The 17,205-nt window shown below is 46.4% G+C and overlaps 1 protein-coding gene and 2 pseudogenes across 1 annotated transcript; 2 read left to right on the top strand and 1 right to left on the bottom strand.

Annotated features, from left to right (window-relative positions):
- Window positions 1-4,956: 4,956 nt before the first annotated feature.
- Window positions 4,957-17,205, bottom strand: part of LOC125543078 — a 52,573-nt pseudogene continuing 40,324 nt past the window's right edge.
- LOC125543075 (UDP-glycosyltransferase 73C10-like) lies at window positions 9,479-11,897 on the top strand. The gene is made up of 2 exons (XM_048706326.1): window positions 9,479-10,366; window positions 10,691-11,897. Exons 1-2 carry the CDS (start codon window positions 9,873-9,875, stop codon window positions 11,685-11,687), a joined length of 1,491 nt encoding a protein of 496 aa, XP_048562283.1. The 5' UTR covers window positions 9,479-9,872; the 3' UTR covers window positions 11,688-11,897.
- On the top strand, window positions 12,880-14,906 carry LOC125543074 (annotated as a pseudogene).

Below are 17,205 nucleotides of genomic sequence, written 5' to 3'. Positions count from 1 at the left end.
GTATCTATGCTTAAGTCTGTCCGAATCATGTTAGCAATTGCCACATTTTATGAAATCTGGCAAATGGATAAACAAAACTGCATTCCTTAATAGATTTATTAAAGAAGAGTTGTATATGATACAACCAGAAGGTTTTGTCAATCCTAAAGGTGCTAACAAAATATGCAAGCTCCAGCGATCCATCTATGGACTGGTGCAAGCATCTCGGAGTTGGAATATACGCTTTGATAAGTTGATCAAAGCATATAAGTTTTATACAGACTTGCGGTGAAGCCTGTATTTACAACAAAGTGAGTGGGAGCACTACAACATTTCTGATAAGTATATGTGAATGACATATTGTTGATCGGAAATAATGTAGAATTATTCTACAAAGCATAAAGGAGTGTTTGAAAGGAGTTTTTCAAAGAAAGACCTCGGTAAAGCTGCTTACATATTGAGTATCAAGATCTATAGAGATAGATCAAGACGCTTGATAAGATTTTCAATGAGTACATACCTTGACAAGATTTTGAAGTAGTTCAAAATGGAACAGTCAAAGAAAAAGTTTCTTGCCTGTGTTACAAGGTGTGAAGTTGAGTAAGACTCAAAGCCCGACCACGGCAGAAGATAGAAAGAGAATGAAAGTCATTCCCTATGCCTCAGCCATAGGTTCTATAAAGTATGCCATGCTGTGTACCAGATCTATTGTATACCCTACACTATGTTAAGCAAGGGAGTACAATAGTGATCTAAGAGTAGATCACTGGACAACGGTCAAAATTATCCTTAGTGGAATAAAGAAATATTTCTCAATTATGGAGGTGACAAAAAGGTTCGTCGTAAAAGCTTACGTCGATGCAAGTTTTGACACAGATCTGGATGACTCTAAGTCTCGATCTAGATACATATTGAAAGTGGGAGCAATAAGCTAGAGTAGCTCCGTGCAGAGCATTGTTGACATAGAAATTCGCAAAATACTTACGGATCTGAATGTGACAGACCCGTTGACTAAAATTATCTCACAAGCAAAACATGATCACACCTTAGTACTCTTTGGATGTTAATCACATAGCGATGTGAACTAGATTATTGACTCTAGTAAACCCTTTGGGTGTTTATCACATATCGATGTGAATTATGGGTGTTAATCACACGGTGATGTGAACTATTGCTGTTAAATCACATGGCGATGTGAACTAGATTATTGACTCTAGTGCAAGTGGGAGACTGAAGGAAATATGCCCTAGAGGCAATAATAAAGTTATTATTTATTTCCTTGTATCATGATAAATGTTTATTATTCATGCTAGAATTGTATTAACCGGAAACATAATACATGTGTGAATACATAGACAAACAGAGTGTCACTAGTATGCCTCTACTTGACTAGCTCGTTAATCAAAGATGGTTATGTTTCCTAACCATGAACAACGAGTTGTTATTTGATTAACGGGATCACATCATTAAGTGAATGATCTGATTGACATGACCCATTCCATTAGCTTAGCACCTGATCGTTTAGTATGTTGCTATTGCTTTCTTCATGACTTATACATGTTCCTATGACTGTGAGATTTTGCAACTCCCGTTTGCCGGAGGAACACTTTGTGTGCTACCAAACGTCACAACGTAACTGGGTGATTATAAAGGAGCTCTACAGGTGTCTCCAAAGGTACATGTTGGGTCGGCATATTTCGAGATTAGGATTTGTCACTCCGATTGTCGGAGAGGTATCTCTAGGCCCTCTCGGTAATGCACATCACTTAAGCCTTGCAAGCATTGCAACTAAATGAGTTAGTTGCAGAATGATGTATTATAGAACGAGTAAAGAGACTTGCCGGCAACGAGATTGAACTAGGTATTGGAATACCGACGATCGAATCTCGAGCAAGTAACATACCGATGACAAAGGGAACGACGTATGTTGTTATGCGGTCTGACCGATAAAGATCTTCGTAGAATATGTAGGAGCCAATATGGGCATCCAGGTCCCGCTATTGGTTATTGACTGGAGACATGTCTCGGTCATGTCTACATTGTTCTCGAACCCGTAGGGTCCGCACGCTTAAGGTTTCGATGATAGTTATATTATGAGTTTATGAGTTTTGATGTACCGAAGGAGTTCGGAGTCCCGGATGAGATCGGGGACATGACGAGGAGTCTCGAAATGGTCGAGATGTAAAGATTGATATATTGGACGACTATATTCAGACATCGGAAAGGTTCCGAGTGATTCGGGTATTTTTCGGAGTACCAGGTAGTTACGGGAGAAGCAATGGGCCTTGATGGGCTTTAGTGGGAAGAGAAGAAAGGGCCAAGGGGCTGCTGCGCCCCCCCCTCCCCTCTAGTCCGAATTGGACTAGGGAAAAGGGGGCCGGAGGTTGTTCGGAGTCCCGGATGTGATCACGGACATGACGAGGAGTCTCGAAATGGTCGAGACATAAAGATTGATATATTGGAAGCCTATGTTTGGATATCGGAAGTGTTCCGGGTGAAATCGGGATTTTACCGGAGTACCGGGAGGTTACCGGAACCCCCCGGGAGCTATATGGGCCTTAGTGGGCTTTAGTGGAAAGGAGAAAGGAGCAGCCCAAGGTGGCCGCGCGCCTCCCCCCTCCCCTAGTCCTATTAGGACTAGGAGAGGTGGCCGGCCCCCCTCTCTCTCTCTTTCCCCCCACCAAGGAGTCCTATTCCAACTAGGATTGGGGGGAATCCTACTCCCAGAGGGAGCAGGACTCTCCTGGCGCGCCACACCTTGGCCGGCTAGCCTCCCCCCCTCTAGTCCTTTATATACTGAGGCAGAGGCACCCTAGAACATACAAATTGATCCACGTGATCTATTCCTTAGCCGTATGCGGTGCCCCAGCCACCATAGTCCTCGATAATACTGTAGCGGAGTTTAGGCGAAGCCCTGCTGCTGTAGTACATCAAGATCGTCACCACGCCGTCGTGCTGACGGAACTCTTCCCCGACACTTTGCTGGATCGGAGTCCGGGGATCGTCATCGAGCTAAACGTGTGCTCGAACTCGGAGGTGCCGTAGTTTCGGTGCTTGATCGGTTGGATCACGAAGACGTACGACTACTTCCTCTTCGTTGTGTCAACGCTTCCGCAGTCGGTCTGCGTGGGTACATAGACAACACTCTCCCCTCTCGTTGCTATGCATCACATGATCTTGCGTGTGCGTAGGAAATTTTTTAAAATTACTACGAAACCCAACAGTATATGGCTGAGGTGGCACCGAAATGGCATGGGCCCCACTTATATCTACAAAACACAATTACTTGAATACTATCTGTCTCTATGATTAGTGGGCCTGCCTGTCAGTACGTTAGCAAAATTAATATGAAAAATGCGCCGGAAGGGACTTGAACTAGCAAACCTGCTGCTTGTGAGCTGGTCGCACTAGCCACAACATAGAATATGATTTGATAACTAAGACGGCCTCTCATTCTTAATGTATTTTAACTAAAACTCTTCTATCCATAAATGGACTGCAGCCAGTGGCTCATTTTACACACGTTATTTTTTTAAAAGTAAATAATAATCATAATAAGAAAAGTTAGATTCAGATATTCATGTGTTATTAATAATTACCTCATGCCACACAAATATTAGTGTGCACAAAATATAAATATCTAAAGGTATACAATAAAATAACTTATTAAAACTGTAATTTTTAGAAATATTAACTTATATATAGTTTAGAAATCTCTACTCCTATAAAAGATTCAGTTGGTGATGATGATGTGTCTGTCATCCGTCATTTTTGACTATTAGATCTACATCTAAAAACGATGAGGTAAGTTGTGACCTTTTTGTAAAAATAGCTCACTTCTCTGCTCCAATGTCCAGAAAACACCTTAATATCTTGAAACCAACCACACCTCTTCCTCACCTCATCAAAACAGCCCGAGAAATATTTTTAAGTGAAACATAATATATTTTTAATGATATATGTATATCAAAACTAGAGTATTTTTTTCAAGTTTGTGGACAAGTATTATTTTACTTTGGATCCGTTGCAACGCACGGGCACATTGCTAGTTAATATTTTAAGTATAACCCATGACTACTTAAAAATGTTTGCAAATACAAACATTTAAAATATGCATATAAATATTAAAATGTTTGAATAATTGAAAGAATATGTACAAAACTGCAATATAAAAGAAATATATTATTTATATTATACAAACATTGTTATTATTTATATATTATTTCATTACTATATATTTTAATTATTCATATAATTGTTAAATATAATCCATGACTGTGTATTTTAAATGTTTGTATTTACAACATTTTTTAATACCCATTGATTATTATGATTATTTTATTGCAAACCGCTTTATATTTATTTGTCTGCACACGGATATTTGTGTAGCATGAGGTAATTATTTATTACATGTGAATATTTGAATCTAACTTTAATTATTATGATTATTATTTACATAATTTTTACATTAGAAATAGCCTATGTAAAATGGGCCACTACCTGCAGCCGTTGATGTATACGACCGTTTTTGGTTCAACCACATTAAGCCAGAAAGGCCACCATTATCGTCAATACAATTCTGGTTTTGTTGGCTAGCGAAGCATGGACCAAGCGTCATGTTGCAGGTTCGATTCCCGTCTAGGGCATTTTTATGTTAATTTTCTTAATTATTGACAGGCGGGCCCACTAATCATAGAGTCATAGATTACTAAGTTAGTGGGCCCCTTGCAATGTCAGTGCCATGTCAACCACATACGAATCCATGTCGACGTACTTTATGTCTACGGACAGGATTAACACCGTATTTGCATGTTCGTGCCAAGTTTTAGAACCAGTTTAGCGTATTTTTCAAATTCAGGCACTAAAGTGACCATCCACAGCAAGTTCAAGCACCACGGATGTATTTACCTCTTTAGTAAACTGTCCGTGTGTCTAGGATTTTTGTTCTTGCACAATCCTATTAATTCTGGAGCCACCTCAGAGCTTACTACAGTCGGTGGGGACAAATGACAATTGCCCTACGGTGATGTCATAAAACATTTGTATGTTCTGTTGCTGGAAACTGCCCAGCACCGAACTCGAAGCCGACGTCGTCCCAGCAATGCTTAAGCAGGATGAGGAGTCCTCTTCGTTAAAGGACATGTAGTTGCCCCCAAGGTTTTGGATCCCGAGCGAACCTTTTTTTCTCGTGGGGCACCGGAATTTGTGGTTACCACGGTAACCACGAAATTCCGGAAAAATTTCGCACGAAATTTCAAATTAAATTTTGAATTCAAATTTTTTTAAAGTAGATATAGATAGGTTTATCAGTCCTGAATATCACTAACGCTTCTCTGGCCTAGTGGCTATTCGGCAACAGCTACCACCTGTGTAGAAGTCCCGAGTTCGAACCCTGGTCGCCCCACAATTTAGCAGTGTTTTTTAACTTTTGCATCCTCAAAAAGAAAAATAAAAAGCGTATGGCCAGATTCGAACCCGCGTCTATTCGAACCCGCGTCTAGCAGCTTACAAAAGGTTGGCTTTACCACTAGGCCGCGAGTAGCTCTGCGGTTGGATAAGAGATGGCCTGTATTTAACTATGCTGTGAGCGTTTAAATTCAAAATTTTCAAATTATTCGAGATTTTTTGCTCGGTATGCGTAGTTCTCGAGGAGGGGCGGTAAACGCGGTAACCGCGCGAGATCTCGGAATTTCGCTCGGTACCCAAAACAGTGGTTGCCCCCATGCAGCCTCATATCCGCACCGTCGGCGAAGTGCAGCACCATGTCTGGCATGGCCGGGAGCTGCCGCACACCGGCAGGAGCCGGGAAGCAAAGGCTCTCCAGGCTCGTCGTGTTGAGCGCCGGCTGGCCCAGCACCTCGGCCACGTGGTCGGCAACCACCCTGAAAGCACTTTCCACGAGGACAGTGAAGATGGTGCCGGAGTCCACAATCATCCCACCCATGTCGTTGGCGTGCAGCACGAAGGATTGGTTCGGGATCGGCAGGCGAGCGTCGCCGAGCGATATGCCCTCGAGAGAGACATAGTACCGTGATGGACTCTGCGGGCTCTGCACAAGCGGCGTCGACTGCACGGCGGCGGGGCCAGCTCGGCGAGGGAGCCGAACAAGACATGGCTACCCAGGCTGGTATTGTACAAGTCGGTGAGGCAGTAGGAAAACTTCTCGAACCCTAGCTGCGCCACGAGAGACAGGCTCCCGCGACCGAGGCCGACCAGCCCGGTGGAGTTGTACCAGTCGCCCCCGTTGTCTCTCCCGCAGCCGAACGCGACAGCTCCGGCAAAGGGGGCCGGGACTTGGCCGGGGCCAGAGCCGAACGTGAGCGTCTCCGTGCCCAGGACGCCGGCCGAGTGGGAGTCGTCGCCATAGGCATAGCGGTAGCCGCAGAGGGAGCTAGGGGCGCATCCAAGGCTCCACACGGGCAGGCACGCGTCGCTGGAGCAGGTCAGAGGGGAGAAGCTGGACGAGGCGGTGGGGACGGGCGTGTCCTGCGGGAAGCAGAGCTTGCAAGGCTGACACTGCGTCCAGGTGAGGTCGCTGCCGGTGTCGAAGAGGGTGACGAACGGCACCGGCGGCGTCCCGATGGCGAGCTCCATGAGGTACTCGGCTTGGCCCGAGCGGAGCCTTGGCCCGGCCTCCAAGCTGGAAAACCCCGTGGCCGCTTGGAGGCGGCTTCTGTGTGCAGCCCGGCGCATCAGCTCTGCCTTGGTGAAGCCGCCTTTGGAGTCAATGTGGGTGAGCGTGAAGCGGTGGCCGGAGCCGGACGGTGGCGGCGCCGCTGAGCTGACCAGTGAGGCAAGCACAAACAAGCTCAGAGCTTGTAAGTGATCCATGAAACTGAGCATGTGGATGATCAGTGCAAAGCTGGCTAGTGTAAACTTGAAAGAGCTCTGCGGTCCGGTGTCATTATCTAGCAGAGTTTTTGAGCAACTAAGTTTTTGCCATCTTCCTCTTCCAAGATTCTGCACCTTAATTATGACAATGTCAAGATCCACAAGGTAAATGACAACACTAAGTTATGTAGTAGTGGAACGTTAACAATGTTTGGAACGGAATGGGCATACATTATTTAGCATCCAGACGTATAGGGCGGAAGAACTGATAATAGGACGTTAGAGCATAGTTGGACAACCGGTTTTACCAAATTATAGAGGGTTAGAACTGATAGAACTCCTCCGGCCTCTAAATCTGGTGCCGCCATTTGCAGCCACTGGCGTCGCTCCCACTACAAAAAAAAGACATTCATAGCTGAGTGTTTATACTTACGCGGAGTGTTATTTATCGGGTACTCTCTTATAAACACCTAAGGCTGCGTTTGGACTTTAGAATCGATGTAATTGAATACAAGTGTAATTAATTTACAGGTGTAACTTACTGGCCAAGAGCTATTTTCGGCTGGATACAAAAACAACGGGGGAGGTCTGTAAGTTTTATACGGGGTATTTAAAATGGAAATGCCAATCCAAGCAGGGCTTAAGCCGAGTACCCTTAAAAAAGGATACAGTATAAAGCGGACTCTCAGCATATCACACGCTAAGCCAAATACCGCTAAAAATGTGTTCATCTTACGACAAATACTTACGCGTACCTATAGAAAATTACTCAGCTTACAGACAAGCCTCGGCATTATATGGCTGCCATTTGTCCATCCTCAACGCACTTAACGTCTGTGTGATGGCGGGCTATATAAGCCAAGTTCCCACTAATGTTGTGCTCGGCTTACAATTTCCTTTTAAAAAAAAAACTCCAGCCCCTTCGCCTTCATGTAAGCCAGGTGTAGGAACATAAACACTCAGCTTAATTTTGGGTCCGCTTGGCCCTCCGTCTCCCTACACTTGAACATGGTTACATACTTACATGGATCCCGCCGTGGCTCAGACCTATTCCGCCTCCGGCCGGCAAGCCCCTCCCCTGAACTGCACCGCCAGCAGCCACCGCGCTCGGTGCGCTGCAGCCGCCGTCGCTGGGGGGTTGCACCGTGAACCACCACCTCGACGCCGTCGCCGGTCTCCACTCGGGGGGGAAATACGGATGTCTCCTACGTTACCCATAATAAAGCTTTGCTACACTTACGTCAGTTACCTACGGAAAGTTACATATTGGATGACATGGTCTTATTTGATTGGATAATACTGGAGGACGACCCCACCCCCTGAAATTCCGGGGGGGGGGGGGGGTGTTAATTAGTTTAGGAAGGTTACGTTAGAATTTTCGTGGATGTAGCGTTCGATCTGAATGCTACATGAACTAACCCCCTAACAATGTGGTTATTATTTCTCATAGTTACTTCTTTTGTGATAGCAAAACTTTTTCTGTGACAATACATGATGAACTAGGGATTTTGTAGCCTACCTTGCAAGGGGATAAAACGTTCAACGCTCATCGGTTCTCACCTATTGGGATGGATGACTCAAGCGGCTCTTCGAAAACCCAATTTTAGTCACGTTTTTGTATGTTTGGTGTGCTGACAAATTTTTCTACTGAAGTTTTGAGAAATGTCAAGCTGCAAATTGTGGAGGTAGAGTTGAGGATTCAAAAGTCTTCAATGTACTAAACCCTCCGTCACATAATGTAATACGTTTTTTGACACGAGACGGAGGGAGTAACTTTTAGTTGTATCAAGGAAATCTTTTTCGTGTCTTTTGTGTCTATTATATTGTGCGTGTGATCATCGTTGTTGACAGAACTCCGGTCAATTTGCTAAACAATTTGTCGTTCCCACAGCCCTAATTTTTGAACAAAGTCGTTGCATCAGACATGTGTCCACTAAATCTTTTTTCTTTTCTTTTTGAACAGGAGGCATTGCCATTGTACCTCTTTGCGACATGAAGTCTATATGCTCTGTTGGTTAGCTTTGCGGGAGCGCAAGCTGCTCACCTCGGTTTGAGGCTTGGCTCTACCACGGGTCATTAGAGATTTTCTTCTATAAACATATGCCGCCAAGGGCTAGTTCTGACTGGTCTCGTTTTTTGTATATCAGTGTTGAATATGATGCATTGCCTCCACTGGCGTCGCTCCAAAAATGGACTCATATTTTCCAAATCGATGAAGTTATTTTTTCTGCAGAAGCTTCTCACTGGCAAACAGCCAAATTCAATGCATCGAATGGCGTCCTCTTAAAAAGATGCATGTCATTTTTCTTTTGTCCACGGTTTCACGTTTTTTCTTGTGTGACGTAAAAAAAAGCCGGTGAGGTCATCAACCAAATTACAGGAGTTCTAGAATCAAAACAAAACCTGGCAATAGGATGGGCCACGCTTCACTTCAGTCACCGGTGCGGCAGAGAGTTTGAGTGGACCTGCACTGTATGCCATCCAATAAAATCAGACAATAACAAACCTTGGTTCATTGCTAATCGCCGCAGGTTATCTGTTACAGTACTAAAACTAGGGAGTCCCTTTCAGATAGTGTTTCTTTGGTTTTGTGTGCGCTGAGTAGCGAGGACAGACAGTGAAACAAAACGGAGAAGGAGGAGGCGTTGCCGTCGTACCTCAGTCAGCATCAGAGTTGAACATCATCCGGGCAGCCAAATTCAATGCAGTATCGAATGGCGTCCTCTTCTTTGACCATGAGCGGTGCCCGGGGTTAACCTGCGCCATCCGATGTCCCATCGGACCGCCTGGACGCCGCCTTTCGGGAGGTTCAGAACTTGAGAAGATTCATTCATCCACATGGCCGACTCCATGAGTCCATGGCTGACGTTAGAGCATGCGTCACTAGCAAGAGGTGCCCAAGTTGATACGCTGCACCCGTTCCAACGTCAGCTCGTCAACTCAACTTAGGAAGATATATAGCAGCAGGTGCATATAGACAGTACGGATGCCATTGCACAGAGTCCAAGTCTTCCCAGCTTGACAAACTCCACTAGCATTTTTGCTGCCACAGCCGATTAGCCATGACCCTCTCCGGCAGCGGCGATGGCCAGAGCGGCTCCGCGAGGGCGCACTTCGTGCTGGTGCCGATGATGGCTCAGGGCCATACCATCCCCATGACCGACATGGCACGCCTGCTGGCAGAGCATGGCGCGCAGGTCAGCTTCATCACCACGCCGGTAAACGCTGCTAGGTTGGAGGGCTTCGCCGCTGACGTGAAGGCGGCGGGCCTGGCGGTTCAGCTTGTGGAGCTCCACTTCCCGAGTGTAGAGTTCGGCCTACCAGATGGCTGTGAGAACCTCGACATGATCCAATCAAAGAATTTGTTCTTGAACTTCATGAAGGCCTGTGCCGTGCTGCAGGAGCCGCTCATGGCGTACCTCCGTCAGCAGCAGCGCTCGCCTCCTAGCTGCATCATATCTGACATGATGCACTGGTGGACCGGCGACATCGCAAGGGAGCTCGACATCCCGAGGCTCACCTTCAGTGGCTTTTGTGGCTTCTCGTCCCTTGTCAGGTACGTACAAACATAAGAGGCAAACCTTGTGAGTACTGGACATATTTTTGCTGCTATGATTAAGTATTTTACTTCAGTAGTAGAGGACATATTACAGTAAATTCCTTCCAGAAAAGAAGAAAGCATACATATATAATAGAGTACACAAGATAATAAAATCAACGTGTGTACTACCTTATGTAATGAAACATGTAATTCAAACTGCATAAGAAAGTATAGAAAATAAGCATTTTCATCAGATATTGTTACGCCAGTTGCAGCTGGTTGATGTGTCAACAATGTCTGCACTTCAACGTATTCTAAACAACTAATATCATATTGCAGGTACATCATTTTTCACAATAATTTATTGGAGCATGTCACAGATGACAATGAGCTCATCACGATCCCGGGGTTCCCTACACCGCTAGAGTTGACGAAGGCTAAGTTGCCTGGAACCCTTTGTGTTCCGGGTATGGAGCAAATCCGTGAGAAGATGTATGAGGAGGAGCTGAGATGCGATGGTGAGATCACTAATAGCTTCAAAGAGCTCGAGACATTGTACATTGAATCTTATGAGCAGATAGCAAGGAAGAAGGTCTGGACGATCGGGCCAATGTGCCTCTGCCACCGAAACAGCAACACAACGGCCGCAAGAGGAAACAAGGCACCAATGGATGAGGCACAGTGCTTGCAATGGCTTGATTCAAGGAAGCCAGGCTCAGTGATCTTTGTGAGTTTTGGAAGCCTTGCTTGCACTACACCACAACAACTTGTTGAGCTGGGACTGGGACTCGAAGCCTCCAAGAAACCGTTTATTTGGGTGATCAAAGCAGGACCTAAGTTTCCAGAAGTCGAGGAATGGCTCGCAGATGGGTTCGAGGAGCGTGTCAAAGACAGAGGCATGATCATAAGGGGCTGGGCGCCACAGGTGTTGATCCTGTGGCACCAAGCCATTGGAGGATTTGTGACACACTGTGGGTGGAACTCAACAATAGAGGGCATCTGTGCAGGTGTGCCCATGATCACATGGCCACACTTTGCAGAGCAGTTTCTGAATGAGAAGCTGGTCGTGGATGTGCTGAAACTTGGGGTAGAGGTTGGAGTGCAAGGAGTTACACAGTGGGGAAGTGAACAACAAGAGGTTATGGTTACCAGAGATGCTGTGGAGACAGCAGTGAACACCCTGATGGGTGAAGGGGAGGCTACAGAGGAGTTGAGAATGAGAGCAGAAGACTGCGCCATTAAGGCAAGGAGGGCTTTCAACGAGGAAGGTTCTTCTTACAACAACGTAAGGCTGTTAATTCAAGAAATGGGAAACAAGACGAATGCATGTGGTTGATAGAGATTACCTAAGCTCGCTTTTTCGGTGTAAACATGAAGTGAAAGATCCTAGAATACATATATCATCATATAGAATTCTGTACCAGGCCCACAGGTGATTATTTAGAGATTAGAGATGATCCAAATGAAGGCAATGTCAATTATCCTCTCTATTATGTATGCTCTTTCAAAAAAAAATACTCTTTCATGGCAGTCCACATAACAACTACACAGTCTGCTCTTTAGATGGTTATACGCTCTCCCTTGCATTTTGCTACCGGTTCGTGGAGGCGTAGGACAATGATTCCCATGACGGTGCCGCCGGCGCCAGGCACCGTTCCGTGGGAGCAATTAGGGAGGGGTGCTGCCGTGCACCGGACACTGCGCTGTTGCATTGCACCAGGCACTATACATGGCCTAATAACAGATCTTGTTTCATTGCTAATCGCTGCGGTCTTGTATTAATTTTTTTAGGGGTATTAAATTCTTGCGAGATATAGAGTTTATTTGATCTGTGTGCATGAAGCAAAATGAAAAACAAGGAGCCTCGGCCGTACCTCTTTGCGTCAGGAAGCCACTGCGTTGATTAGGATGCATTGCGTCGCTCCAGAAATGGACTCATATTTTCCATATCACTGGGAGATCCTTTTAGCTTCTCACTAACAAAACTCTGAAAGGATACAGACAAGAAAATTCCACCCACTGTCACAGTACACTGAATGACTGAATCTCCACATGGAAAATATCGGCTGGCTCGGCCTTCCACAGCCTTGAGAGTTAATTAAGTGTGCATATACGACAACTCAGCATCAGACATGGGGATCATCCAAATCCTGTAAAAATGTCTCCTCTTTGAGCGTGACAGGCGGTAGTGGTGGTTAATCTGAGCCCTCAATGTCTGATCAGATGGCCTGGATTCTGACGATTCAGAACCTGAAGATTCATCCACATGGCTGACTCCACGAGTCCATGATTGATGTGAGAGCATGCGTCACTGGCAAGAGGTGACCAATTTGACACGCTGTTGCATCGTCAGCTCGTCAACTTTCCTTGGGAAGGTATAGCACCAGGTGTTATATATATACACTATAGTTGCCATTGTGACCATCATCTGATTGTGCCCAGCAGATCGTGCTATCTTGCCAGTGTCACTGTTCTCCCAGTTTGACTGATTCCACCACCAGTACTTTTGCTCCAACAGCCGATCAGCCATGACCTTCACGGGCAGTGGCGATGGCCAGAGCGGCTCCATGAGGGCACACTTTGTGCTGGTACCGATGTTGGCTCAGGGGCACACCATCCCCATGACCGACATGGCGCGCCTGCTGGCAGAGCACGGGGCGCATGTCAGCTTCATCACCACGCCAGTGAACGCCACCAGGTTGGCAGGCTTTGCAGCCGATGTGGAGGCGGCGGGCCTGGCAGTTCGGCTCGTGGAGCTCCATTTCCCGAGCGCCGAGTTCGGCCTACCGGACGGGTGCGAGAACCTAGACATGATCCAATCCACAGATCTGCTCCCCGACTTCATGGATGCCAACGCTGCGCTTCAGGAGCCGGTCAAGGCATACCTCCATGAGCAGCAGCGCTCGCCTCCGAGCTGCATCATATCTGACCTGATTCACTGGTGGACTGGTGACATCGCGAGGGAGCTTGGTATCCCGAGGCTGACCTTTAGTGGCTTTTGTGGCTTCTCGTCCCTCATCAGGTACAACCAAAAGAGGCAAACCTTGTGAGTAATTAATTTTGTACTAGACATACTACAGTTAAGTGGTTTACTTCAACAGTGGATGGGAAACTAGTGTAAATTGCTTCCATAGAGAAGAAAGCAATGAACATACAAAATGCTACACCTGAAATGAAAAAAAAATGATCTGAGTACTGCTTTATGTAACGAAACATGTAATTTACACTGCATCACAGACACCAAAGGTTTTCATGAGCAAGTTTTTAGGCCAGCTATATCATCATATCTGGTTGACGTTTGTCGAAGAAGTCTGCACTCATATGTATTTGAAACAACTACGACCATCTTGCAGGTACATCACTTTTCACAATAATGTATTTGAAAATGTCAAAGACGAAAATGAGCTCATCACAATCACGGGTTTCCCTACACCACTAGAGCTGACGAAGGCTAAATGCCCGGGAAATCTTTCCATTCCTGGTATGGAGCAAATCCGTAAGAAGTTCCTTGAAGAGGAGCTGAGAAGTGATGGTGAGGTCATTAACAGCTTCCAAGAACTGGAGACATTGTACATTGAATCCTTTGAGCAGACCACAAAGAAGAAGGTCTGGGCAATTGGACCAATGTGCCTCTGCCACCGAGACAACAACACTATGGCCGCAAGAGGAAACAAGACGTCAATGGGTGAGGCCCAGTACTTGCAATGGCTTGATTCAATGAAGCCAGGCTCAGTGGTCTTTGTGAGCTTTGGCAGCCTCGCTTGCACTACACCTCAACAGCTTGTTGAGCTGGGACTGGGACTTGAAGCCTCCAGGAAACCGTTTATTTGGGTGATCAAAGCAGGAGCTAAGCTTCCAGAAGTTAAGGAATGGCTCGCAGACGAGTTCGAGGAGCGTGTCAAAAATAGAGGCATGGTCATAAGGGGTTGGGCACCACAGCTCATGATCCTGCGGCACCAAGCCGTCGGGGGATTCGTGACGCACTGCGGGTGGAACTCAACAATAGAGGGCATCTGTGCAGGTGTTCCCATGATCACATGGCCACACTTTGGGGAGCAGTTTTGGAATCAGAAGCTAATGGTGGATGTGCTGAAAATCGGGGTGGAGGTTGGAGTGAAAGGAGTTACACAGTGGGGAAGTGAAAAACAGGAGGTTATGGTTACAATTACAAGAGATGAGGTGGAGAAAGCTGTGAACACCCTAATGGATGAGGGGGGCGGCTGCAGAAGAGACGAGGGTGAGAGCAAAAGACTGAACCATTAAGGCAAGGAAGGCTTTTGATGAGGGAGGTCCTTCACATGACAACATAAGGCTATTAATTCAAGAAACGGGAAACAAGACAAATGCATGTGGTTGATACAGATGGTAGTAAGCTCTCTTTTTTGGTGTAAACATAAAATAAAAGAGCCTATAGTACAAATAACCTGTTGTCATTAGAAAGAGCCTTTATGTCATTGGAAATAATTTTATTTTACAAATAACCCGTTCCTTGTATTAGGCTCACTGGCGGGGGCGCGATTGTTTTGAGATTAAACGAGGGTCCAAATGACAGCAATATCAATTGTCTACGCTGCTGTGCGGTTTCATTGCTGTCAACATAATGATCACACAGTCTTCTTCTCCAGATGTTATGCTCTCCTTTTTATTATGCTACCACGTGCTCATCAGAGTTAAATAAGGGTTCGGAATGAGAAAAAAATGAAATAAACTGTATGCACATTATCAAACTGAAACTAAGAGTAAGAGATGCTTCGAGGTGAATAATCAACGGAAGAGAAGGAAATGGAACTCACATAACGCACATATGACATTAGAATCTTATATGTTTGACTTAGTAGTGTGGCAAACATGAAATTTCAAGGATCTCCCTAATCTTCATACTAAAAGAGGTTAGGATCACCTAAAACAAGGTTTTCTTGTACTGTTTATATGACAAGTAGCTAAAGGGTCAAGCTCAAGACCAGTGAGCAAACCTATTGTTTTGAACGTGCTGGTTGATACTCCTAGTTGCCAAAATCAATCTAAACCTGAACTTATTAAGTCTTCTAAACGGATAAAATCATGTATTTATCTGGCAACTGGGGGCACAAAGAGGCCTGGATAAGTTCAAAGAAACCATTACGTAATAAAAGCATATAAACAGATGACTTTCATAGGAAGTGCCAAGATTTACTGAGCAATTATGAACAGGCATGGTAACATATTCTATATTCAAATGGAGTACGAACTAGGCAAAGGGAAAGCTGTAGACTGGAGGAAACAGAACAAACCTGGTTTCGCTATGCACTGATGACTGCCCCTTCATCTGGAGCATTCTGTAAATCATATGGATAGCCTCCTCACCTTGAGGACCAGAGAGCTTTGGCAAGCGGGCGTTGAGCTCTAGCCCAAACTTAGCCAGGACTTCCGCGTGAACGGAGTCCGACAGCCAGCTCCACACCGCGCATTGAGCAATGGCATTATGGCAGGAGCGTGTACGCGTCGGGCCTGGCTCCGCGTGCCAGGATGCCCACGTACGCCCGCAAGAGCATCCTCAGCGCCGGAAGCCGAACCAGGCGCCCCGGCGGGGAATTCCGTCGAACAGGCCACGGGCGCACGAGGCTACGAGGGTCGAGGCGGCGGCTCGCGTCTGGTTCACGGCTGCAGCGGCAGCAGCCACCGGAGATTGGCCAAGGAAGGAGAGAGGGGAGATCTGTCGCGGAGTGCGGACGATGCCGGCGCGGTGGAGCGAGGGTGAAATCGGTCGCTGGAGGTGGACTCGTCGCAGGCTGCGCTGCGGCAGGTCGGCCGGCAACCGGCAGGCAGGGAGGCTTCGCTCGCATTCGTCCCGTGTTTTTCGTTTGGAAGGATCTCCCCTGTTTAGCTCGCCATATATTGAGCACGCCAATCGCATATCTATTGGACTTTTTTTTTCTTTAACGAACAATATCCATACATTGCAACGGGATATAAATGTTCTATAAAGGAAACGTTTGAGGCCGAGGCAGCATGAGATATAAATATCTATGGGACATATTTCCCTTAAAAAAATCTATTGGACATATTTTTTTCTTTAATACTGGTACAGACGGAGCCGCTTTATCAATCATAGTTCCTGTAAGAGCATCTCCTCCACACACCCCGTCCAAGAGCACCCCGGCACCTTTTTTAACTCGACTTCATGAGCCTAAAATTCATCGGTTTGGGTCGAAATTTGCGCCAAGACCCACACCGAAACTAGCGTGCTGGGGCCGGCCGGGGGCGCCAGCCGAAAGAAAAATGATGCCAAAACTGCCTGCCGGAGTCAGCGACTAGGCATCTCGTCCTCATCACCTCGCCTCGGCTCCCGCGTGAATCAATTCTAAGGCTGCCACCGCTTAGCCTTCCATTGATCACGGGCGGCGTAGTGATGCCCAGCCGCCACACGTCCCGCCCTTTCCCGCCACACGTCTACACTATTGACGCCCCCTCGCCGCTATAAAAGTCGGCATTTGTCGCCGCTCGCCGCACACTCATCACAGCCATCTCTCTCTTTCTCTCTCTCCTGCCTCCAGCGCCTACCACCTTCTCTCCTTCGCCGCCTTTTTTTCTCGAATACGCACGAGTGTGTGTATCATATATTAAAGAGGGAAGGGGAAAGATTCCCTCCACATTCGGAGAGTTACATGAGTATTTACAAGTGGATTTCATCCACTCCACTACATATTACACCTACTACTCGGCCCTAACCCACGCTTCGAGGCCGTCCAAAAACGCCTCGATTCCTCCCTTCAGTAGACCTGCTTGCTTCCATGCTCGGGCTTCTCTCTGTATGCTTCGTAGTACCTGGCTTGTAGCTGGCGCCGCTCCATCAAAAACTACGGTGTTGTGGTGCG

The sequence above is a fragment of the Triticum urartu genome, chromosome 3 (genome assembly GCF_003073215.2).
Source record: "Triticum urartu cultivar G1812 chromosome 3, Tu2.1, whole genome shotgun sequence".
Taxonomy (NCBI): domain Eukaryota; kingdom Viridiplantae; phylum Streptophyta; class Magnoliopsida; order Poales; family Poaceae; genus Triticum; species Triticum urartu.
The sequence above is the reverse complement of the archived record's forward strand: the minus strand, read 5'-3'. Positions and strand labels throughout refer to the sequence as shown.